The following is a 25,497-nucleotide window of genomic DNA, read 5'->3' on the forward strand; positions in this document are numbered from 1 at the left end:
ATAACATTTACAGTACCTGTCCCAGCCTACAACCAATATTGTTCGGCTTAGAACCAAGATCTGGGAAATTTCAACGGCTCGGTCTCTTCCAGCATTAAGTTGATGGTGACAGTGTCCATTAAAGTCCCAAATCTGTAATTCAAATTTTAAAAATCAGTAATAATAGCTAGGCCAGTCTTACCTAGTTATTAATATCTTGAAGTCTCATTTAATCTTTGACATTTTAAATTTGCAGATTTTAACCTTTAATTTACAACAAGTTTACAGAAACCAATACACAGATTTAAAAAATTAAGTTTCATTTTTTAAAAAAAAAAAATTAATAGGTAGACAGATGCGGTAGGGTTATCAGCCTCCAGGGGATGGGGGTGGAGATATCTGAGATATCCAGAGATCAGTTCCCCTGGAAACAAATGGCTGCTTTGGAGGGTGGACTCTCTGGTATTATACCCTGCTGAGGGCCCTTATCAGATTCCACCCCCAAATCTCAAGGAATTTCCCCAACCTGGAGCTGCCAACCCTAAAATACAAACACACACACACATTGTTAACAATACTACTGTTATTATCCACACATTTCTAGTTCTTGTGCCATATTGTAGTAGTCTAAATTATGACAGGTTGAGACTAATGGTTTCATATTATCTGTGGAAGCCAAATCTTCTTCTTGAGTTAGAATTCTACCCCTGACTTGTTGCTCTAATGCAAGAGTTAGCCTTGTTTTTTTTCTACAGCACTTTGGCACATAGCATAGTTCTGGTAGGTTCCTGGACTTTTCAGGGGTAGATTTAGAGAGAATAAAGCAGGGAGGGGAAACCAGTACAAACCATTTCTACGAACTCACTCCATTCATGAAAGCTTGGATGTAAACCACTGACAGAAAACAGATTAATTTCATTTAAGGCAGGTATGAAATGACAGGATTAGAAAAGAGTATATTTACAGGACCCAGTTCAGATAAAATTAATCAAGACTAAGTCCTGTTCAGAAATCAATGGAACGGATTAGTAGTCATGTCTGACTTAATAACTATTTCTTGATGCATGACAGTCAGAACTAATTTTAACTGGATTTGTGGCATTTTCATTCAATGCCAGTAATCCTAACCCAGAATAGTGGACCTATGGTATTGTTCCCCTCATCCTTTCTCTGTCCACTGTGGAGGATGTCTTCTGCTGTGGGGCTGGCTTCTTCTGCACAAGGTCAATGCTTTTTTAATTCAGCTTTGTTCATGCAAAAATGCTTATAACAAAGAATGTGAGTTCTCAGGCAGCCTCCACAAGAGAAATGTGAGGAGAATGATGTCACAGGATTCAGGCTACTTTGTGTGACACTGTGTTTGAACTTTATGCTCCACAGTGTCCATGCAAAACAGTGTCTGTAGGAACAACAAGTAGTCATCTAAAAATAAGAAGTAGGAAACATATTGGTCAACATCAAAATGTAGAATTACCAGTAATAAAACTTTGAGTGGGCAAATTCCATAGAAACTTAATTTTTTTCTGTTGTAGGTAAATATGTAATTTTTAAAAAATAAAGAAGTGAATGATGTAAGCTGCTTGGGAGAATAAGGAGTATAAATGAAGCAAATAAAACAAATTTAAGACAAAGCTCTATCAGGGGTGGGGGAAAGAAGCCAGTTGGATTTTAAGACTGAATACCATGACTCCAATCTGTCCTGGGGAAACTCTTGATAATCCTGTTATTGTGAACCTATAGTTGTTTTTTCATTTGTTTGTTGCTGGTTCATGAAATATCTCACCTCTAGACTCAACATCTTTTATTTACAGGCATACTTGATATCACATCAAATTAGCTCTGTGATATCATCAGCAAAATCATCTAGGGTTCAACAGTCAATCAGATTAAAGGACAATGAGAACAGAGATAGCATGAGTAAAGAAATGGGAAACATGAAAAACATCCCAGGGAAAAAAAATGACACAAAATGTTGGGTTGCCAACTCTAGGTTGGCAAATTCCTGAAGAATCTGGGGATAGAGCCTGGACAGGGTAGGGAAGGGGAGAGGAGGGACCTCAACGGGGTATAATGCCATACAGCGAACTCTCCAAAGCATTTTCACCAGGGAAGTGATTTCTATCATCAGATGATCAGTTGTAATTCTGGGAGATCTCCAGGCCCCACATGGACATTGGTGACCTTTTTAACAATATATCCATAAACAGAAAACTAGAATTAACAACACTACACTCCTGCCTTCAAAATATGACTTGTGTAAAAACTACCATGAGTTTGGGGCATATTTTATCTTCTTCATTCCAATAAATCCTGGGGGAGGGGGGGGGTTGCAACATTACAACTTGTAATTGCCTGCTAGAGTAGCTGACAATCTAGAAATAAATAACTGGCATTTATCGTTTGTTTAGATTTCTTTTTTTGGTCCTTTGCTAAGAGGGTGCATGAAATTACATCCCATACATAAACCTGTTTGAGCACTGGAACCCCGAGGTCTTTCTAATTGCATCCAATTAAAGCTGGAAAAGGTTTCTGAGCATCCGATGGAATTAAGTGCTGTATTAAGCAAAGCTTATCCAAATGCTTGAACTGCAGTTGTGCATCTGCATAGCTTTTAAGGCACTGTGAACCAGAGGTCAAAAAACATAAGACAAGAAAACACTACCTTTTGGGGATGCAGGTGGTTGGCTGCAGGACTGAATACACCTCCATAGCAAAAAAATAAAAACCCAAACCCATTGCTATTTGTGGATAATAAGCATCTTGGGTGAAAATTGCAACTTGGAGTAACCAGTTTGGTGTAGCAGAGAGAGTTGGGGGTGCCCAAGAGCTGGGGATGCCCAGATTCAAATTCCTGCTTTCTATCGAACTTACTGGGAGATGTGGGGGCAGTCATTTTCTCTTGGTCTAGCCTCTTCTGAAAGGACATGGAGGAGGGGTGAACCACATATGCCAGCTTGAGTTCCTGAGAGGAAGATCAAGCTTAAAAAATGTAAAATTCCCTCTGATGAGTCAACTCTCTTCATGCAGGGAGAGCCAGTTTGGTGTAGTGGTTAAGTATGCGGACTCTTATCTGGGAGAACCGGGTTTGATTCCCCACTCCTCCACTTGCACCTGCTAGCATGGCCTTGGGTCAGCCATAGCTCTGGCAGAGGTTGTCCTTGAAAGGGCAGCTGCTGTGAGAGCCCTCTTCAGCCCCACCCACCTCACAGGGTGTCTCTTGTGGGGGAGGAAGGTAAAGGAGATTGTGAGCCGCTCTGAGACTCTTCGGAGTGGAGGGCGGGATATAAATCCAATATCTTCTATCTTCTTCTTCTTCTTCTTAAAATGGTGGCCTTCAGGAACATAATCCCCTGTGGCATTCTGACAGTCTCAGAAGGTGCTGCCATGCATTTTATGTACTCTGTAGATTGGTTCATTATCTATGTCCTTCATTTATACACCACTTTCCTCCCCTCAAGCCGTTAACATCATTCTCTTATCCTCCATTTTATCCTTACAGCCCTGTGAGGTATGTTAGGTATGTGAGGTATGTTAAGATTCATGAGAGTGACTAGCCCAAAGCATGTTTTCATGGTAGAGCAGGGATCAGAACCTGCCCCCCGATCTTTGTTCGACACTGAGCACTACACCATGCTGGCTATCAATAACAGTTTATTTATATCCTGCTTTCCGCCCCCCCCCCCCATGGTGCACCAATGTAGCTTACATTATTCCCCCCTCCTCCAGTTTATCCTCACAACCCTGTAAATTTGGTTAGATGAAAGAAAATGACCCACCAAAGGTCACCCAGCAAGCTTCCATGGCAGAGTGGGGATTCGAACCTGGGTTTCCTAGATCCTAGTCTATCACTTTAATCATAATACCAAGCACAGTTTGTCCTTTTCCCACAGTTTTGCAATGCCAGCACCTGGTTGCTCTTGACTTTACTGAAGGGGAAACCCCCTGCCCCCCACAGCAGCCTGATGTACCCCCATCAAAATCATATCTTCTATGGTCAGTAGACCCTCAAGAATAGTATGAGGGGTGGAGCCACACATTGGAAGAGGAAACTGCTGATAATCGCTCTCCTCCCTTCAGCAGGCAGAGGTGCTTTCTGCAACCAAAAAAGAGGATAGGAGCCAAACCACAATACCTTCCGTGCCACTCCTGTGGCAGATACGCTTCCCACTGTGAACACATTGTCAAGCGCGCTTATTTATGTAACATGGTTGCGCTTATTTCTGTAACATGATTGTTTCTTAGATACTGACCAGCTCTCGACTGCACCCTCCTTATTTACAACCATTGGGCAAGTAATAAATCCATCTGGCCCAAGGATGTTTATGCTACAGCCTAGCTGGTACCTGTCCTGCCCGGCCCGGGCGAGTACTGCACGAGGGAGACCCCCCTATGCTCACTAGCCATTCCCCCCCATCGCCGCCCCGAGAGCTTCCCACACCTTTCCAAGCCACCGCGGCGGCTGCGCTGCTCACCTGGGCCGATGGAGCCCAGACGGCGGCCCGAGCAACGCCCCACAGCCAACGTGCTCGTCTCTGGGACCGAGGAGCGTGGCGAGAGTGAGACATTGGGGAGCAGGAGGGAGAAGCCAAGCCCAGCACCGGGCAAAGAGGAGGAGAGCCGCCTGACCCGCAGCTGCGAGAGACGCCACACCCCAGCACACTGCAGAGGCCCAGGATGCCCAAGGCACGCCCAGGCAGCCCAGCCCCGGCACGCCTCTCCCGGGCATCCGGGGCTTTGAAGGGGGGTGAAGCCAGGGAGGGGTGGAAGCCAGGAGGGAGGAAGGACTGGGACGGGAGGATAAAAGGGAGGGAGTCAGGAGGTCGGGAAGGAAGCTGGCCTGTGCTTATTGAGGCTGCCTCCAGAGAGAGAGGGACAGGAGCCAGAAGGGGAATGGGGGCCTGTGGTGAAGTAACCTGGCTCCCACCCCTGTTTCTGAGACCTCCAGGGAACACCCACAAAGTACCCGAGGGGGGCTGCCCAGGATAGAGGGATGGCAGCTGCACCAGGAGACCGGAAGGGGCGCCCAGGGTGCGACAGTACCACTTTCAAGTCGCCTCTCCCACAGGTTCACATAGACAACTCTTACCTTCTGCTATAGAAGTGTGAGAAAGGGAGATGTTTTTAATAGCCTAAATTCCTTAGTAATAAAAAAGATAGTGTTTAGCAATCTTTGAACCCGTGACTCAAGTATGCATCTGTAATGTAACCTTTGAAGATATCCTATATAGCAACTGTGTAACCCTGTATACGTCATTACTACCAAGGCTTGTGTCCTTAGTACAGTTTCTGAGATTCTAACAATAAAATAGCTTTGATTTAAAACAAAAGACTGCTTATTGAGAAATATCAGCGCTTGACATTTTGGGAGTAATCTCACTTGGGGACGTAACCGAATTGGAAACTTTCTACCCAAATGGCAGAGAGAGCTTCAGATAACAAAGAAGCCCCCAAAAACCCAGAACAACCACTTGGCAAAGATCAAGGACCCGACACAGCCCCGAAACAACCTTCATGTCACGTACTCGACGCCAGGAGGCTGGCAGGGTGAGGGTCTCCGCTGCACATACAGCGACTGTTTTTCACCCTGACAGATTGGGACCCCAGGAGGTTCATCAGCCTAATGGATGAAGCAACCGCTCTAAGAGAGGCAATCTTGGAGCTGCCCCCGCCACACACATGAATGGGAGATGACAGTGACCAGGGAACCTCGGAGGTGAGTGGGGGAGATGGTCGGGAAGAGCTATGCTCCAGTCCGATCCCAGATGAGGAGGAGGAACAAGACCCCGACCCAAGCGAGTGAGTGCCATTTAACGAAAGGGTAATGTTTTCACTTCTGTTTAAATCAAACAGCTTTGATTTAAAACAAAAGACTGCTTATTGAGAAATATCGGTGCTTGACACATATCTGTTGTGCAACACGGCGCCTCTGGTGCTCTGAAATGGCTCTTTTCCATACCTTCACTGTCCCATCAGTGCTCCCAGTGAAGAGTCTTGTCTCACTCTCATCCAGAGCCATGGTGCTAATTTCAGCATTCCCATGGCAACGTGTAAACTCTTTGGTTTTCTGCCCGGTATCAATCAGCCAGAAAATAACAGTTGACCCCGTATCGGAGGTGATTACCTAAGAAAAAGCAAACACACACATATACATAAAAGTTGCTAGCGAGCCGATTTGGCATAGTGGTTGGAGATTCAGATTAGGATCTGAGAGAAAGGCAAGGTATTAGTGAAATAAAAAAATAAATTGAAGTCCCATTTACTTCTCATTCCTTCATTACAACCACAGATGTATGTGCACTTCACTTATATAATTGCCCACAGCTGAAATGCAAATCCAAACCAGGAGCGGGAGGGAGGATGGACATTGATTTTCTCATCTTCTTTCTTTCAACTCATTAGAAGATTTATCTTCTTTCCCTATTAAAGTTTATGGGCTCGTTCTTATCCCATCTTTAAATACCTGCCTTCACAGCGAGCGCCATTTAACGAAAGAGTAATGTTTTCACTTCTGTTATCATTCAACAGAGGAGAGCCTTGGTCCCTCAAAAGATAATAATTGGGATTCAGAGGGGAACAAAGTGCCCTTCGCATTGAGAATGCAGTGCCTTTCCAACAGGTCTTTGGAGGGTGTGCTAGACAAACAGCTCTGCAGCCTGTGGCGAGATAAGCCATCCCCACTTATCTTAGCAAATCGATCCATTGAGTAATGGATCTTAAAAGATGATCTAGGGAATGCCTCAGAATCCATTAGTTTCAATTTGGATTTTACTCGTGTAGTCAGATACTATAAGTTGGCAAGAAGACCATCTGGACAGATTACGCAGTGTCCCTGCTGATGTCTATGGCATGTTTTGTTGCTCATGAAAGCACATTCCCTTCTTGCCATGTCTTGCATGATTTATTATGGTGCAATCAATTCCCACCAGCCATATCTGATAATTATTTATTCAAACATTATATTCCTGGGAAAAAAAGCCCCCAAAGTAGTTTACACTAGCACAGACAAGAACTATATAATCTGTAAGGACTGACTTGGACACTGGCACAGTTGCAAGAATGCTGCTTCCATGTGGTAGGGTCTGTGCCATTCTGCTAATATACATAAAGAACCACATCATAGTTCAGTGTGTATAAGTTCCTCTTTACTGATGTTTCAGGACAAGAATGGGAAAGCGGTTTTAAGGGCATCCATGGTGTTTTAAAAAAGAGTCTTCCATTCTTAAATTAATAGACTTCTTTCTTGGTCCATTTAACTAGGTCAGAGATAAGGGCTCCTATTCACTGAAGGCTATTTTTACATTTTTCAAAGATATTTGAGGGTTCGATTCAGATTCTATCAGAACCTTCCTTCAGCTTTTGCAAAGGCATTCTCAACCACCTTAAAATAAACCTTTGAGCTTATGTCTTACAAGATGATATTCAGCTGTATGTTTCTTTTTTTGGTATTTTTGTATTTTTTAAAATGTATGTGTATGTGTCTGTCTGCACCTGGAAGTCATGGCGACCATGGGTGATTGACCCCAACTGGGGGCATGAAAAATATTCAGAGAGGTGGCTGAATAAAGCCTGCCCCCAGCTCTGGTATTTCAAGGAGGTCTCCCATCCAAGTACTTGCCAGAGTCACCTCTGCTTAGCTTCCGAGATCTGACAAGATTGGGCTTGCCTGGGCTATCCAGGTCAGGGCAGCTCTAGGTTTCTTTAACAAGACTCAGGGCTGGCGCGTAGGCCAAGTAGGCGGCCACCTAGTGTGCCACCTGACTTAGGGGCACCATAAGGCACCCCCTCTCCGCACGCCCTCAGTGAAGTCAGGGGGTGTGGCAGCAAGCACGCTCAGAGCCTTCTGGACATTGCCAAGGCCTTCTGAGGCTCAAGAAGCCTCTGCGAAGGTTGGGGGGGTTGATGACATCATCGGGGCATGCTCGCTTTGCGCACACAAATCAAACACTGGTGGGGGGGGGGCGAAGGAGCGGCATTCGGCATGGGGCTCAGGAATCCCTAGCACCGGGCCTGAGTCAAGACCTCCTGATGTGGTTGCCTGTATTCTACATCAGTGTCCCAGCTACTATGGCTGAGAGCGAACAAGCTGAAATTGAATCCCATTAATACAGAGATTATACTAATAGGGAAGGAAGAGTCATTAGGTTAGATCTGTCCTTATAGGTGGAGTAAAGTTATCCTTGTCAGAGCCTGTTATGAGTTATGGGATGCATCATGACTTTGCCAGATCGTTGGAGATTCAAGGTGGTGCAGTGGCCAGAAGTGACATTGGCCACTCATAAATGGTCCTTAAAATGTTTCTCTGCCAATTTTGCCACAGTGATTCATGCATCTCTAAACTCTTCAGCTAGACTACTGTGGTGCTTCTGTTGAAATTATTACAGAAAATTCAATTAGTACAAAAGGCGGCAGGCTACTTTTTGTCAAGCATTTCATGTTGTGAGCACATTACGCCAGAGTTAAAAGAGCTTGACTACTTTAATATTTCTGAGCTCCATTCAAGGTGCTGGTTTTGACCTAGAATCAATGTATTGGAAGAGCAGTACCTTCTTGCTAGGGTTTTGTTTTGTTTTGTTTCCGTTGCAGCTGATGTACATTGATCCCATAGGGCTTTCTAGTCAAGAGACATTCAGAAATGTACATTGATCCCATAGGGCTTTCTAGTCAAGAGACATTCAGAAATGGTTTGCCATTGCTTGCCTCTGTAGAGCAACCCTGGTCTTCCCTGTTGGTCTCCCATCCAAATACTAACCAGGGCTGACCTTCCTTAGCTTCTGAGATATGATAGCTTGGGCTACCCCAGTTGCAGCTCTTGCTTGTTTAGATCAGCTCATAAAACTTTGTTGGTGGTTCCTTCAGGGAGAGCCTGATCTTTCTCCATTGTTATTCCAGCATTGTAGAATGTCCTTCCAGACGTCTGGAATGCTCTCTCATTATTCTAGATGGCATCCAAAACTGTACTTTTAATGGAACTTGTGTTACTTTGGGCTTTGATGGTGTTTTATGGGCTTTGAGGGTTTTTTTTATGATGCAGCAATGCTTTGTTTAATTTAATGGAATTGTGGCAAACCGCTCCGTCTTGGAGAAGCATACATTTTGAAATAAATTTGGACATCACAGGTCAAGTGCCCTTCCTTCCAAAACAGTGGCAAGTGTATAGAAACTGCTTGTCATCATAACAAGAGTTCTGACCCACACAATGGTGGTGGAAAATGTCATCAAGTTGCAACCAACTTATGGCAACCCCATGGGGTTTTCAAGGTAAGACAGAACATTTGCCATTGCCTGCCTCTGCATCCCATCCAAGTACTCCCATGCAAGTACTAACCAGTTCGGGGCTGACCCTGCTTGGCTTGTGAGATCTGCTGAGATTGGGGTAACCTAGGACACCCAGGTCAGGGTGACTGCACAATATCTGTGCTATCTTATATGGTACCTATGCTATCTATACTTACCATATTGGGTTGAATCCAGACTTTTTTTTCCACTCGATCACACCCAGTTCCCCTCTCTACGGACATGGCTTTGTCTATGCTGGTGTCATGATCCCCAGCATAGGGTTGTTTCTTTCCCCTTTCCCCCCTTTTATGTTGTAAGAAGGGACACCCTTCTTCCTTTTTTTACATGCTGAAAATCTAGTTGATCCAGACCATTCTAATATTGGGTTGAACCTCATAGATTCATTCTGCTAGAGATGACATTTTCCTCCAGTGCAAAGAACATTCCACTGATGCAAAAGGTTCTTTATAAGCCTCTTGTCAGGCAAAAATTCCTTGCGCAGGGGAAATGTGCCACCTCTGGTGGAGTAGCTGCCTTGGATCCAACCCGCTGCTCCAGAAGCAAGTTGGCAGGTTGCATTTGAGTGCTTTGATTTTTTACAACCTTGTGCTCTAAAGCCAACAGATATCACCTGAATGTAAAACTATAAAGAAACTATGGCAAGATAAGGAAAGGGGGTCAGCTGCCCTTCAACTTGGGTAATTAAATGAATCTGCCTTGCTAAGCAGCGATACACTGCATACTTATTGTGTTAAATTAGCTGTGCTCCTCTCAAGCCCTAAAAACATCATTACAAATGGTGCCCAAGTAGAATTTTAATTGCAACTCGAAGTGCTTTAAATAATAGAAGTATTACCAGTGGTCTCTTCTGTTATAGACTCTCCTTCAAAAGTGTAAGGAGACTGCGATGGAAGTGTATGCTGTTGCATCGCGGTAGCTGAAATTAGACTACCTGTGTTTTGCTCTTTTAAATGACTGAAAAGGACCAACCTGAAACTTGTACCAAAGGGTACCCTTCACTATGTGTCTGCTCAGGCCCAGCATGAAGGGCTTGTTCCTTTTGTTTTTAGAAGCCTTCTTTCTTCTTTTTCTGTCTGGATATTTAAAGTGGAAGGGAGACAGCACCACTTTTTTTAATAGATGGGGACGGGGAGCTTGGGAGAAATAGACAATGGTAGTTTGGAAAGCCAGAGAATATCTCAGCATTCAGTGTGCGTTGGTTAAAGAAGGCCCAGTAGACAGTATGCTCACCAACAGGGGTGGAATTCTAGCAGGAGCTCCTTTGTATATTAGGCCACACACTCCTGATGTGGCCAATTCTCCAAGAGCTTACAAAAAAGAGCCTTATAAGCTCTTGGAGGATTGGCTATATCAGGGGTGTTTGGCCTAATATGCAAAGGAGCTCTTGCTAGAATTCCACCCCTGCTCACCAAGTCTGAATTGTATTTTATGATAGGACTGTCTGTCCTTACAATTGTATCAGGTGGGTACCCATGTTGGTCATTAGCAGAAGAGCAGAATCAAGTGCAGAAGAGGAAGAAATTAGATTTATAGCCCACCCTTCACTTGAGTCTTAGAGCAGCTTACAATCTCCTTTCCCCTCCCCTCCCCACAATAGACACTTTGTGAGGTATGTGGGACTGAGAGAGCTCTTTCGAGAACTGCTCTTGAGAGAATGGCTCTGGGAGAACTTGCAATTGACTCAAGGTCACACCAGCAGTTGCATGTGAAGGAGTGCGAAATCAAACCCGATTCTCCCAGATTGGAGTCCGTGCCCTTAATAATAACCACTACACCAAACTGACTCTCCAATTGGACTTTACAGTTAACAAGATTTTACAGTTAACAATTACAGTTGCACTTTAAAGACTAACAGGTTTTCCAGGGTATAAGCTTACAAGAATCAAAGCTCTGTTAGTCAGATAGGTAGAGCTTTGACTCTTGAAAGCATATAACCTGGTAATTTTTGTTGGTTTTTAAGGTTCTCCTGAATTCAAATCTTGCTCATGATCAAACTTTTCTTTAAAGGAGAGGAAGAGGTTTTAGTGTCATGGGAATTATGCTTTCCTTTGTGGGAAGTATAAGGACTTCTTGGAGTTGTTTCCTATTTTATAGCACCCCTATACACTCCATTATAGACTCACCAATGCCCAAGCCTAAGCAATTTTCAGAAGTATTATGAGCATTTGGATAAACTTTACAGTTCAAGGATGAGTTGGAAAAAGGGGGGAGACATTTCATTTAATACAGTGAAATCTTATTCCACTACAATCATTTTGGATTTGTTACCATCTCTGAGCCATTTGAGATGGGACAGGATTGATACCTAAATACAGAAAGCACATGGAAATTACTTGAGAGGACATTGTTTTTTCCTGCTTCTTTGCCTTCCTCTTCTCATGGAGAACTTTTGACCTATACAAGGCACACATCTATTGTACGTACATACTCTCTCTATTTTGGCCATATACACTTCCTCCCTTATATAGCCAACCCCCGACACTCATTGCTTCTATTTCCAGTTTATGGCATTTGTGCTTTTTAGAGCCATGACCCTTTTGACTGCTGTACATTTCCTACTTCTCTTCTTCCTTCATTGTTTCCATCCTGTTCCGCTGTTGCTTCTTTAATGCTTCCAGTTGAAAGACGGCTCATTCACTGAGACTGACTGCATCAGCCAACCACTGGTACACCCGAAAAACATTTGATCACCTTTAAATGTCCTTTTTGCCAGTGAGTTGGTGGCTCTTTGCACATTAAGCAGAGGCAAAACCAAGTATAGCACAGAGCATGAGCTCAGCAAGGAGCTGTGGCAAATCACACCTCTCAGAATGTATGTAAAGTGCATGTTTGCAAATATTTGACCAGGCCTTGGATTCAGCAGGAGCTCACAGGAGCGCAGTTCCTGAACCTTTCTGAGAGTTCTACCTCCTCCTTCCTCCCTTGTCCATTGAATAGTAGGTGCAGCTGCATAACAATCCCTGGATGAGCTCCACCACCTATTTTTCTACAAACGACCCCTGTATTTGGCACATTTCACATGTTTCAGTCTATATTTAAAACATCATAGGTGTACACATAACATGTGAAGTGGCCCCTGGCTTTTATCTTTAGGCACACTCATAAAAATACCTGGGTGGTTTTTGTTTTTGCATTTTAGAAAATGTTATCCTGCCAGCAGCAAGCAAACTTTTTGCCTAAGAATCTGCAGCTTCATTTCATCTTTTGCTGTCATACTTATTCAGATGCCAGGTGCTTGATGCACACAAGTATACAGGATGAACTGTTATATGGAATTTCACACACACGCACCTGGCACTGGTTTTATTATACTGCCATTTTGAAGAGGGAGTTGGAGGAAGCATGTCAGATTTCTTAATTTATGTGTCTGTAAAGCCCTGTTAAGTCACAACTGATTTATGGTGACCCCAGCAAGAGATTTTCAAGGAAAGTTATTAAATAGAGGTGGTTTGCCGTTGCCTTCGTCTCCGAAGTCTTCCTTGGTGGTCTGCCATGCAAGTACTGCTTAGCTTACTACACCATTCCACAACACTTCTTAATTGATGTAGAATGCATGGAAAATGCAAGCAGACGAGGGACTGTAAAACATGGTTTGCATATGACGCTCAAGCGATCTACATAATAAGTTTTTTTTCCCTAGCAACTACAAGTACAGTGAGGACTTTCCCTGCACGCTCTTCGCCTAGAAGCCCTTTCTGATTCCTGAAATCATGGTGCTAGATTTTGTGAGACTCATGTGGACAAAAACCCACCTGACCTAATCTCACATGGACAAAAAGCCCAAACTCACACCATAATTTCATATTGGCCGTTTTCGCACTAGCGTTTACTCCGGCGTAGCACCCCATTTACCTCCGGATCTTTTCCTGGTTTTCGCACCTGTTGCTCCAGCGCTGTGGTTTGCTCCGGTGCTGCAGGGGTTTCACGCCGGAGTATCTTGATCCACCTGTTTCCGGAGTTTTTGAAAACCTCCGGATCCACTCCGCGGAGTTTGCTGTGGGAAATCCATCCACGCCGGATCGACTGCTTTGTGGGCGTCACCCTCTCCCTTTCCGTCCTCCCACCCCATCCACCCCCTTGGCCAATCATCAGCCCTTCGCGGCGCTTCCCAAAAGTGCCCGCACGGCCATTTTTTTTTTAACTTCATATTTCTTGCGTAATAGCGATATTATTGCTTTTCCGCTGTTGCGTTATTTCGTTAGTTCGTTAGGTCCCCATTGCAGCTGCAAGCGCCAGCTGGGGAGGGGGAAGAGCGCGGAGGAAATCCCAGCTTCGCCACCCGGGAGGGAGCGAGGCTGGGAAGGGAAGAACCTGCCACACACACACACACTAGTGCTGGGAGGCTTAAATGTAAAAGCTTTCTCCAGTTTGAACAACGTGTAGTGTGTCGCCATAACCATTTCGTTATAACGCAACCATTTCATTATGGCGCAACCATTTCGTTAGTTCATTAGGTCGCCGTTGCAGCTGCAAGCGCCAGCCGGGGAAAGGGCAGAGCGCGGAGGAAATCCCAGCTTCGCCACCCGGGAGGGAGCGAGGCTGGGAAGGGAAGAACCTGCCAAACACACACACACTAGTGCTGGGAGGCTTAAATGTAAAAGCTTTCTCCAGTTTGAACAACGTGTAGTGTGTCGCCATAACCATTTCGTTATAACGCAACCATTTCATTATGGCGCAACCATTTCGTTAGTTCGTTAGGTCGCCGTTGCAGCTGCAAGCGCCAGCCGGGGAAAGGGCAGAGCGCGGAGGAAATCCCAGCTTCGCCACCCGGGAGGGAGCGAGGCTGGGAAGGGAAGAACCTGCCAAACACACACACACTAGTGCTGGGAGGCTTAAACGTAAAAGCTTTCTCCAGTTTGAACAACGTGTAGTGTGTCGCCATAACCATTTCGTTATAACACAACCATTTCATTATGGTGCAACCATTTCATTAGTTCGTTAGGTCGCCGTTGCAGCTGCAAGCGTCAGCCGGGGAAAGGGCAGAGCGCAGAGGAAATCCCAGCTTCGCCACCCGGGAGGGAGCGAGGCTGGGAAGGGAAGAACCTGCCACACACACACACACTAGTGCTGGGAGGCTTAAATGTAAAAGCTTTCTCCAGTTTGAACAATGTGTAGTGTGTCGCCATAACCATTTCGTTATGGCGCAACCATTTCGTTATAATGAAATAGCGTTAGTCCACGCAGCCAGCGGAGGCGACTGGGGACACCCAGACGACTCCGCGGAGCGCGCTGAGCACCCGCCAATCACCATCAGTGGCGGGAAGTTGACATCCAGATTCTCCACTGTGAATGCTTCTGTTAACACATAAAGGGCTGTGGAGGATGCTACAGCTGCAGCCAATCCATAAGCAGAAGCGGCACACGTGACGCTCTTGTTACGTTGTTACGTATTTACGCAACCAGACTTGCGCTTAAAAAAAAATGATTGACAGGGCATCGAACTCAAGTCGATGCTAGTGCGAAAACGATTTGAGCCGGGGCTTCATGGAAAGCGACTCCACTAAAGAGGCAATGTGCGAAAACGAGAAAAATGATCCGGACATAATTGCGCCGCGGAATAAGGGGAGCAAACGCTAAGTGCGAAAACGACCATTGAATTTACAGCACTTTGTTGCTCCAGAAGGCCCCATGCCAGCGCTACAATTCAGTATCTGCTATTTCTGCAATATATGCTATATCTATCCAGTTTGGACACATCTCCAACTGGTTGTCCAATTCTCTTATCGACTTCCAAGCTATTTTGCCAATTACATAATTGAATAACATTGGCCCCTAAACTGATCTTTGTCTAAAATCGATTTCCGCATTTAATTTTTGGACCACTTGGACATTGTGCGTAATGAAGCAGGAGATCCATTCCAGATTCCATTTCTTTTATTAGTGGAATGTATTTCTTTAGTATTCCATCTGCTTGTAGGAAGCTATAAATTCTCTCTCTGCCTGGAAAAATCAAAAGAGCATGCTAAGCCTAGAAAAATGATGTATAGCATTTGCCCATATCTGATATACATTTTTACTAACCATATGTGACAGAATTTATTCCATCATAGAACTCCTTGCTTTTATGATATGGTATATTTTTACTTTAAAAAAATTAAGACATTTATTAGCTGGCTTTCTACCTTATATGAACTCAGGGTGGTTCAAAAGGCAGAGACTCAGTTCAAACATCATGTCAAACTATGGCTTGTCCCAAGGTCTTTTTTGTTGAAAAAGCCCAGCAGGAACTCATTTGCATATTACACCACATCCCTTGACATCACCATTGTTTCACTCAGGGCCTTTTTGTGTAGAAAAAGTCCAGCAGGAACTTATTTGCATGTTAGGCCACACCCCCTAATACTAAGCCAGCTGGAACTGTGTTCCTGTGCATTCCTGCTAAAAAAAAGCCCAGGCTTGTCCTACCATCAGTTGTATTTTACCAATTGCTATGGGAGAGAGCGGAGATGCTATGGTGGCTCAGTGATAATCTGCTTGGCATACACAGCATTCCACCTTCAATCCCCAGCATCTTTAGTTAAAAGAATCAGGTAATAAGAGATGTGAAAGACCTCCAGCTGAGAACCTGGAGAGCTGCCATCAGAATAGGCAATACTAAGCATGATAGTAGACATTCTGATATATCAGGTAATTTTTTAAATGTATTAATTCTGTCCTTTTATTATTTCAGGAGGTAGTCATGCCAGTCTTCAGCAGAAGAGCTAAGCTATAGCCCTGTAGACACCTACAAGATTTTCAGGGTGCAAGTTTTCAGATGTCAAAACTCCCTTCCTCAGACAGAAGTAGCTGCCTGCATCTGTCAAAGAGATCTTTGATTCTAGAAAACTTATGCCTTGAAATATCTTACGGGTCTCTAAGGCTACCGGACTCCAATGTAACTGTCCTTTTATTATGTGAACTTTTAGGTTCTGAATTGTATTTAGCTATGTATCGCACATTACTGAACATTTGTATTGGGCCTACCCTCTATAAGTCAAACAAACTGAGAATGAACTAAAGAGACAGATCAATTGTATAAGGCAACTTTAAGAGTTTCTGTGTACCCATTAACAAAAAGTCATGCAAGTTCAAGGCTGGAGTGTGAAGAAGGGATGTTGGGAGTACTTGCTCTCTCCTGTATCACTGGATTTTTTAGGTTCTATTGGCTGGAAGGAACAGTTGCATTCAATACTTCTTCCTTATTGTAGCCTTGAATGCAAGTGGCTTTTGTCCTGTGGGTCTTTCAAACTCTAGCAAGACCTTTTTTCAGGCATCAATAGCTGCTCCTGGAAGAATAAGAGTGCAAGAAAGAACCTCATTGTGCTGGCGAGTGCTAGGATAAAATCTTGTGTTTTAGATCTCAGCCCATTATTTGAGCCTCACATACTCACTACAGAGTTGCTTTTCTGCTTTTTTCCCCAACTTTCCAGCACTTGGCTTCGTAAGTTCCAAAATTTACTCCACTCTCTGGGAGCTAGAAGTCTTTGGATGTGGAGTAAGGGCCATCATAATGGTTGTCAATTTAGACATCACAGTAACCTATGGTTCCAAGTCTATTATTGTTGTGGTTGTTGTTGCCGCCACCGTTATCATCATCATCATTTTACCCAATCCCTGCTAATGTAGGGCTCTGGGCAATGTACAAAGAAGATGTACAAAGATTTTTTTAAAAAAAATGTGGCTTGCTAGACAATTATAACCTGTGGCTTATAACACCAGACAGCCTGACCTGGATGCCTAGACTTGCCTGATCTTGTCAGATCTTGGAAGCAACTCAGGATTAGTTTCAGATAGAATTTGGAAGGAAGACCACCAAGGAATATCAGGGACATGACCAGTGTTCCCTCTAAGCTGAGCTAGTGTGACCTAGCTCACCATTTTTTAGCAGCCAGCTCACACATTTTTGTCTCAGCTCAGGAAAAATGGCCCTAATTTATGCAGTAGCTCACAACTTTAATGCCAGTAGCTCACAAAGTAGATTTTTTGCTCACAAGCTTAGAAGGAACATTGCTCATGACACAGAGGCAGGCAAAGGCAAACCACCTCTGAAAGTCTCTTGCCTTGAAAACTCCATGAAGTCACCATAAGTCAGTTGCGACATGATGGCAAAACAAACAAACCCAGATATCACACCAAGCCTCATTAACCATGGCTCATTGTGATGATTGAAATGAGCCATAGAGTTCTTCTCTGTGCATACATCTCATACATCCTTTGCCCTAACCGCTGAGGATTTTAACACAATAACGTATTTGTGATTTAGATACATGTGACTCATCTACAATTGGCTGGACCCCTGATGCTGTCTTCCTTCTGTGGCATTGTGTAGGCTCAGCTGCCTACCTCCTTCCTGACCCAATTCAAAGTGCCATTATTGATCTTTAATGCTTTATGGGGCCAAGGTATACCTGTATGCTTTTTCAGGCAAGATAAATTGTAACTCAAGGACAAGGAGATTAAGGTTGGGGAGGAAGAGATGAATCCCACCCCCACCCCCCACCCCCGCTGTGCTCTCAATCCAGAGCAGCATCTCCTTTCTTCTGTGATGTCTTTTAGTCCCTTTAAAAAAACTGCAGGGGATCCTAATCACGGATCTCCTGGTTGGCATATAACTTGATCCTTAAGGAGAATCTTGTCTTATCTCCTCCATGTATTGATAAATTTCCATCCACCTTGGCTGAATGACTATCCAGGAACCACTGTCAAGCACTGATGCAGTTGCTGGAGTTTATCAGTCTTGGAACAGAAGAGGTTTAACACAACATTTGGTTTCTTCTCCTCCTTTCATGACTCACTAAGAGCGCAGAGCAGAGAATCCACTGGGGAAATCCTCCCTGGCTGTGCCTCCTTTGCTATCCAAAGCATCAGGGCCAACCATGCATGCTCTCCCTATTTAATGCCTCTAAGTCCTGCAAGTCCAATTAGTCTTGGAAAATGGGGTCTTTCCAGAACAGTCAAAGCCCTTGGTGCCTGCAGTGTGTACTGTAACAAGGGACACGGAATAAGCCCATTCTCTGTCATTGCGCAAAAAGAAATGTGCACTTAATGCACACAGGGCCCTCGTAAAATGTCTTCATTACCAGCTTGCTTGGTCCTTACATTTCCTGGGTTAATCTTGGTCTGTTCCTCCCTTGTGGACTCTGCATAAGGTTTTCTGTCTACCTCCCTCCATTGATTCCTTCACGGAGGACTCCCTCAGGGCTTCTCTGGTATCTCTATCAGAGACAATAACTCGCACCTTGGGATTCTCCTTTCTCTTCTGGTTTCACTGGCCACAAGCAGGCTGCAAAAACAGCTTGTGCTACGGTAGGTTTGATTGGTATATAAAATCAATCGCACCTCGATCTTTCCATCTAGAAGAATCCTCAGGGGATTTTCACAAAACTGGAATATAAAGAAGAGCTGGTCCCCCCCCCTCCCCTCTTCAACAAAAATGAAGGCACCACTTGTAGTGGAAACAAACAACAGGACTTGGGAGGTGGGGGATCTCACAGCGTCAGTATGCAGCAGGAAGGGGAAATACTCTGCCGCTGAAAGGCCCCGAGATAAATAGGCAGAAACAGATAAGTGGAGACAAAGCTAAGCAGAGAAAGACGGCTAAGTTAAGCAACATTTCTTCAAGAGATTCCATTAACTACTTAATGCTTGCGAGAAGATTAGGCTTTCTGCTTCGGCTCTTGCAAAAGCAGACTGTGTATGGTTGATTCTGAAGACTGTTGGGAAACCGGTGAAGAATACTGCAGCCCATTTTCTCACTGGGTTGAGATGCAAAGAACACGTTGCTTCCATTCTAGCTCAGCTGCCTACCATCTCCTTCCTGACTCAATTCAAAGTGCCATTATTGATCTTTAAAGCTTTATGGGGCCAATGTACACCTGTATGCTTTTCCAGGCAAGGTAAATTGTAACTCAAGGACGATGAGATTGAGGCTGAGGAGGGAGGGATAATTACACACACACACCCCATGCTGTGCTCTCAATCGAGATCAGCCCCTCCTTTCTTCTGTGACTGCTTTTAGTCCCTTAAAAAAACTGCAGGGGATCCTAATAACAGACCTCCTGGTTGGTGTATAACTTGATCCTTAAGGAGAATCTCTTCTTATCTTTAAGATATCGAACCACTTAAGAGACAGTCTGCAAGAGGGCTTTCTGAAGCACTAAAATAGCAATATGCCAATAAAATTATCATCCCAAATAAAGCAGCAGCATAGAATCCAATAAAAAGAACTGTATCAGCATAAATCACAGAACTAACTACTACAAAAAGTTCAGGAACAGAATGGTGGCTCTTAGAACCAAACTAAACGTGACAGAGACATTGTGGCTGCCACAAATTTGCCATCACCATGTTAAAGTGGTTAAAGGATTGGGCCCACATAAGAACTTAAGAGAAGCCATGTTGGATCAGGCCAACGGCCCATCCAGTCCAACACTCTGTGTCACACAGTGGCAAAAAAATTGTATATATACACACACACTGTGGCTAATAGCCACTGGTGGACCTGTGCTCCATATTTTTATCTAAACCCCTCTTGAAGGTGGCTATACTTGTGGCCACCACCACCTCCTGTGGCAGTGAATTCCACATGTTAATCACCCTTTGGGTGAAGAAGTACTTCCTTTTATCCGTTTTAACCTGTCTGCTCAGGAATTTCATCGAATGCCCACGAGTTCTTGTATTGTGAGAAACGGAGAAAAGGACTTCTTTCTCTGCTTTCTCCATCCCATGCATTATCTTGTAAACCTCTATCATGTCACCCCACAGTGGACGTTTCTCCAAGTTAAAGAGTCCCAAGCGTTTCAATCTTTCTTCATAGGGAAAGTGCTCCAGCCCTTTAATCATTCTAGTTGCCCTTCTCTGGACTTTTTCCAATGCTATAATATCCTTTTTGAGGTGCGGCAACCAGAACTGCACACAGTACTGGCCCACAGTTGAGAGCTCTTTCTGCTCCTTGTCACACCTTTTAAAAAGCCAAAATAGCTATGGGCAGCACAACTCACCACCAATGGCTGTAGCTGGCCGTTTGTCACCAAAGCCTATGGAGGTTCAGGAGGATCAAAAGGATCATAATCTGTGTTTTCCCACAGCAAAAGTTGTCAATCAGGGTGGAAAAACTTGCTTCATTTTTCCATTAAAAGACCTAACTATATGTTAAGTTTTAGAAGAAGAAGACGTACTTGAAGGGCTGTCATATAGAGGATGGTGTGGAATTCTGTTCTGCGGTCCCGGAAGGTAGGACCAAAACCAATGGGTAGAAATTAAATCAAAAGAGTTTCCGGCTCAACATTAGGAAGAACTTGACGGTTAGACCGATTCCTCAGTAGAACAGGCTTCCTCGGGAGGTGGTGGGCTCTCCTTCCTTGGAGGTTTTTAAACAGAGGCTAGAGGGCCACCTGACAGCAATGAAGATCCTGTGAATTTAGGGGGAAGTGTTTGTGAGTTTCCTGCATTGTGCAGGGGGTTGGAATAGATTCTATGAGTCTATGATTCTAAGAAGAAGAAGATAATGATGACTGCAGATTTATAGCCTGCCCTTCTCTCTGAATCAGAGACTCAGAGCAGCTTACAATCTCCTATATCTTCTCTCCTCACAACAGACACCCTGTGAACATATGAACATATGAAGGTGCCTTATACTGAATCAGACCCTGGGCCCATCAAAGTCAGTATTGTCTTCTCAGACTGGCAGCGGCTCTCCAGGGTCTCCAGCTCAGGTTTTTCACACCTATTTGCCTGGACCCTTTTTTGGAGATGCCAGGGATTGAACCTGGGACCTTCTGCTTCTCTACCACTGAGCCACCGTCCCTCCCCGTCCCTGTGAGGTGGGTGGGGCTGAGAAGGCTCTCACAGCAGCTGCCCTTTTAAGGACAACTGCTGTGATAGCTATGGCTAACCCAAGGCCATTCCAGAAGCTGTAAGTGGAGGAGTGAGGAATCAAACTCGGTTCTCCCAGATAAGAGTCCGCACACTTAACCACTACGCCAAACTCCTCCTAGATCTGCCCCAAAGTCCTCTGTCAGAGGTCAGGTGGGAGTTTCCCACAGAGAACTCAATTCCCAAAATGTGCAGGGGCCCAATTCAGATCAGGGCTGTGGTATGCAGGGTCTTCAGCCTCCCTCATTGTCCCAAATTGAAATGGTTCCAGAGGTGCTATACATTTAAGATTGCCAGCCTCCAGGTGTGCAGCAGGAAACAAGGTACAAACCTCCGCGAAAAACCAGCCTCAAATATATATATATTCTGAAGTTTTGCTCTATTGTAAAATGTGTGACGGTTTTCCAAAGCTTGTAGAAGCTTGTTAGTGAAACAGGGGACCAAGTATGACCCTGTCACATTTCTTGTGCCCTGCTGCACTGGATTATTTCATCTAAAAATCCATGAAGACGTCTTGGAGTGTTGGACTCCCTAGAAGAACCTACGTTTGCCACGACTTGAACTGCTTATCTTTTGGGCGTTAATTCGCTCATTAAGAGACTTGAGTGTGAATGCAGTCTTTGTTCATTTCATGATTAATTTCACTTTATATAACTTGTTTCTATTTTCTGGGTATTTATAAAACATTTGTGTATATATATATATATATATATATATATATATTTGAGGCTGGTTTTTCACGGAGGTTTGTACCTTGTTTCCTGCTCCATTTTTTCCACGATTCTCTATTGGTTACCTAACCTCCAGGTGTGGGCTGAAGATCTCCTGGAATTTCAACTGATCTCCAGACAACAGAGATCGGTTCCCTTTGGAAAAATGGCCAGTTTGGAGGGTGGACTCTATAGTATTTTTTTCTTTGTCTCTTTGCTCCTATTGGTGTGGCCCTTTTTGTAATAGGAACACCTTTGCATATAAGGCCACATACCCCCTGATGTAGCCAATCCTCCTGGAGCTTACAGTAGGCCCTGTACTAAGAGCCCTGCAAGCTCTTGGAGGATTGGCTATATCAGGGGTGTGGCCTAATAAGCAAAGGAGTTCCTGCTATGAAAAGTCCTGATGGTTACCAACCTCCTTGTGGGGCCTGGAGATCTCCAGAATTGCAACTGATCTCCAGACAGCAGAGATCAGTTTCCTTTGGAAAAATGGCCAGTTCAGAGGGTGGAGTCTATAGTATTTTTTCTTTGTCTCTTTGCTCCTATTGGTGTGGCCCTTCATTCCTTCCTTGTTCAACCCTCATCCTGTTAGGAGTCTGCTTGTGTACTGATGAGCTATACCTAGAACCCATGTGTCGCATAGCAACTCCAGGCAATATCACATCTATACAGTGGTGCCTACAGGAAGGCAGGAGCTCCTTCTCCCCATATGTCATGGTCCTGATCCAAACTGGGTCCCAAATTTAGTTGAAATTGAGTTTCCAGGTGACATGTCTAGGGTTGCCTGGCAACTGACAGAAAAGCCGGGGACCAGGACATGGGAGTGCACACAACATCTTCAGCATTGCTACATCACTTTCACTTTCAGCCCTTTTGGGAAGGGTGGGATAGAAATGTGAAATAATAAATAAATAAATAAATAAAACCCAGAAGTGACAATGGGTAGCTCTAAGGATTGCTGGATAAACATATGGAGCAGAGGTTCATCAGTGGCTATTAGCCACAGGGTATTAATGGAATTCTTTGTCTGGGGCAGTGATACTCTGTATTCTTGATGCTTTGAGGGGGCAACAGTGGGAGGGCTTCTAGTGTCCAAGCCCCACTGATGGAGCTCCTGAGGGCACCTGGGTTTTTTTGGCCATTGTGTGACACAGAGTGTTGGACTCGATGGACCATTGGCCTAATCCAACATGGTTTATGATGAGCCATGTTTGGTGTAGTGGTTAAGTGTGGACTCTTATCTGGGAGAACCAGGTTTGATTCCTCACTCCTCCACTTGCACCTCCTAGAATGGCCTTGGGTCAGCCATAGCTCTGGTGGAGGTTGTCCTTGAAAGGGCAGCTGCTGTGAGAGTCATCTCAGCCCCACTCACCTCACAGGGTGTAGGGGAGGAAGATAAAGGAGATTGTGAGCAGCTCTGAGATTTGGAGTGGAGAGCAGGATATAAATCCAATATCATCTTCTTCTTCTTCTTCTTCTGTTCTTATCCTATGGAAAACTACAGAGTTTCCAGCAATTTTAAAGCTATCCTATGTCACTTTCAGGTCCCACCCAGAAATGATGTAACAAAATTAGTGCCATTGCTTGTGTGTGTGGGGGGGGGAATGTTTTCTAATTTTCCTCTTTGGAGTGCTTGCTGATGGGAGGGGACTTGTCATAGTGGGAGCCCTGGCAAGCCTACATGTGACTAACTAAAAGTAAGTTTGGGGGAATCTAGACACAACCCTTGGAATTCCGTTATGTGTTATTCAACCTTAATTCTCACTCAGTTCAATGGCACTTATTCCCGACTGACCGTACACAGGACCGTAGCCAAAGCTAGGGCTTCATTTATTAATCTGTAGAGCTGTTTCCTTGACAGCATGCGATGAATCTATTACTGTGGTCCGACTGGCTTCAAGATTTCTGCACTCATCCGTACCAAATAAAAGATTACAGGGTTCTGTGTGTTTTTGTTTAGAAAAAGTTGATGATCTTCCATCTTGCCTTGCAGTGTGTGTTACGAAAGACATCTGCTTTGACGGAATCTCAATCCGGAGATTAAAAGATGCTACTTGGGCACAGCTAAAGGAGAAGTGGTGTGGGGGGTGGGGAGGGAAGAAATCAATCACACAAGCCTTTCCCTGTCTATCGAGGGTGGCTCTTCATTGAGATTCAGGTAATGCTCCGATCGCATAGGCCATAGTGCTGCGCAGACAAACAGCACTCCACTTGCATACCAAGTGGCGTTGCATTTAACCAACATGTTTTATTATAAAAATAAGTCATAGTGATCCTTGGCCACCATGCTGCAAAGTCACTTTAGGGAAAAGGTGCCTGCAAAAAAGGAGGCTCTGGCCTAGTTATGCTGCATGCCTATTTTCCAACTATATCCAGACAAGTGTCATCAGGTGGCTTCTCAGATAGTTTCCAAAGCCAGGTTCATTTGAACCTGTAAGTGAGAATCAAGGTGATCCTTTCATTAGAACTTGGGGGTGGGGGGGGCACAGGTTTAATCATAGAATTGTAAAGAGTTACAAACCTGCACTATGGTTACCAGGGCTTTTTTTTTTTTTGTAATAGGAACACCTTTGCATATTAGGCCACATACCCCCTGATGTAGCCAATCCTCCTGGAGCTTACAGTAGGCCCTGTACTAAGAGCCCTGCAAGCTCTTGGAGGATTGGCTATATCAGGGGTGTGGCCTAATAAGCAAAGGAGTTCCTGCTATGAAAAGTCCTGATGGTTACCAACCTCCAGGTGGGGCCTGGAGATCTCCAGAATTACAACTGATCTCCAGACAGCGGAGATCTTCCCCTGGAGAAAATGCATGCCTTGGAAGGCAGGCTGTATGGCATTATACCCCACAGAGTGCCCTCCCCTCACCAAACCCTGTCCTCCCCCATCGCTACCCCCAGCTATCTAGGAACTTCCCAAGTTGGAGCTGGCAACCCAGGCACTGAGGGAAAATATCAGCTATAACAAGAGCCAGGGTGGTAGTTTATGTATCTACTTCATTTATAAGCCAAAGGGACCCAATGTGGCTTCCTTCTCCAATGTTATCCTTACATCAGCCATGGTGTGAGGCAGGCAGGTGAGGCTCAGCATGAAAACTGGCCCTAGGTCACCCAGCCTCCAGGGGAGAGTGGGGATTCAACCAACATCAACCTCCCGGTGTCCAGTCTGACACTATAACCACAACACAAGCACACACATTTCCCAATGAGCATCTGGGCTACATAATATCATCAGGTGTAGCGTAGCAGCCATAAGCTGCTCTATATAGGAGAGCACAAGTTCAAATCTCACTCCTGCAACACATACCTTGGGCAAGCTTCAGACATCCCCGTCTGTGGTATGCAGGGCCAAGTCTTCCACTAGACAAACTAGGCAATTGCCTAGAGCACTGGCCTTCTGGGGGTGCCAAATTGGGCATCCCCCCATGTGACTCGGTGACATTATCAGTGTGGAGGGGCAGAAGTTAGCCTTGGCTAGGGTGCCAGACAGTCTAGGGCCAGCCCTGGTGGTATGGGGGTTGTGATACTAACTTACTTTATAGGGTTGTTGTAAAGATTTCTGAAACACTGCAAATACTATATAGAAGCAACATACTACTATTGCTCTGTCTGAATTATACACCAAGTAAACTGTACACCAGAAAGACTGATTTATGAAT

General features: G+C 44.6%; 1 protein-coding gene across 2 annotated transcripts in view; it reads right to left on the reverse strand.

Moving 5' to 3' along the window:
- WDR49 (WD repeat domain 49) overlaps nt 1–25,497 on the reverse strand; it is a 165,688-nt gene that overhangs the window by 78,549 nt on the left and 61,642 nt on the right. For both annotated transcript variants that reach the window (XM_060242445.1, XM_060242446.1), the window contains 2 exons: nt 5,936–6,100; nt 17–132 (listed from right to left, as the gene is read on the reverse strand). In XM_060242445.1, coding sequence (XP_060098428.1) covers nt 17–132; nt 5,936–6,100 — 281 coding nt within the window. The remainder of the gene's footprint in view (nt 1–16; nt 133–5,935; nt 6,101–25,497) is intronic.

The sequence above is a fragment of the Heteronotia binoei genome, chromosome 6 (genome assembly GCF_032191835.1).
Source record: "Heteronotia binoei isolate CCM8104 ecotype False Entrance Well chromosome 6, APGP_CSIRO_Hbin_v1, whole genome shotgun sequence".
In the NCBI taxonomy this organism is placed as follows: Eukaryota; Metazoa; Chordata; class Lepidosauria; order Squamata; family Gekkonidae; genus Heteronotia; species Heteronotia binoei.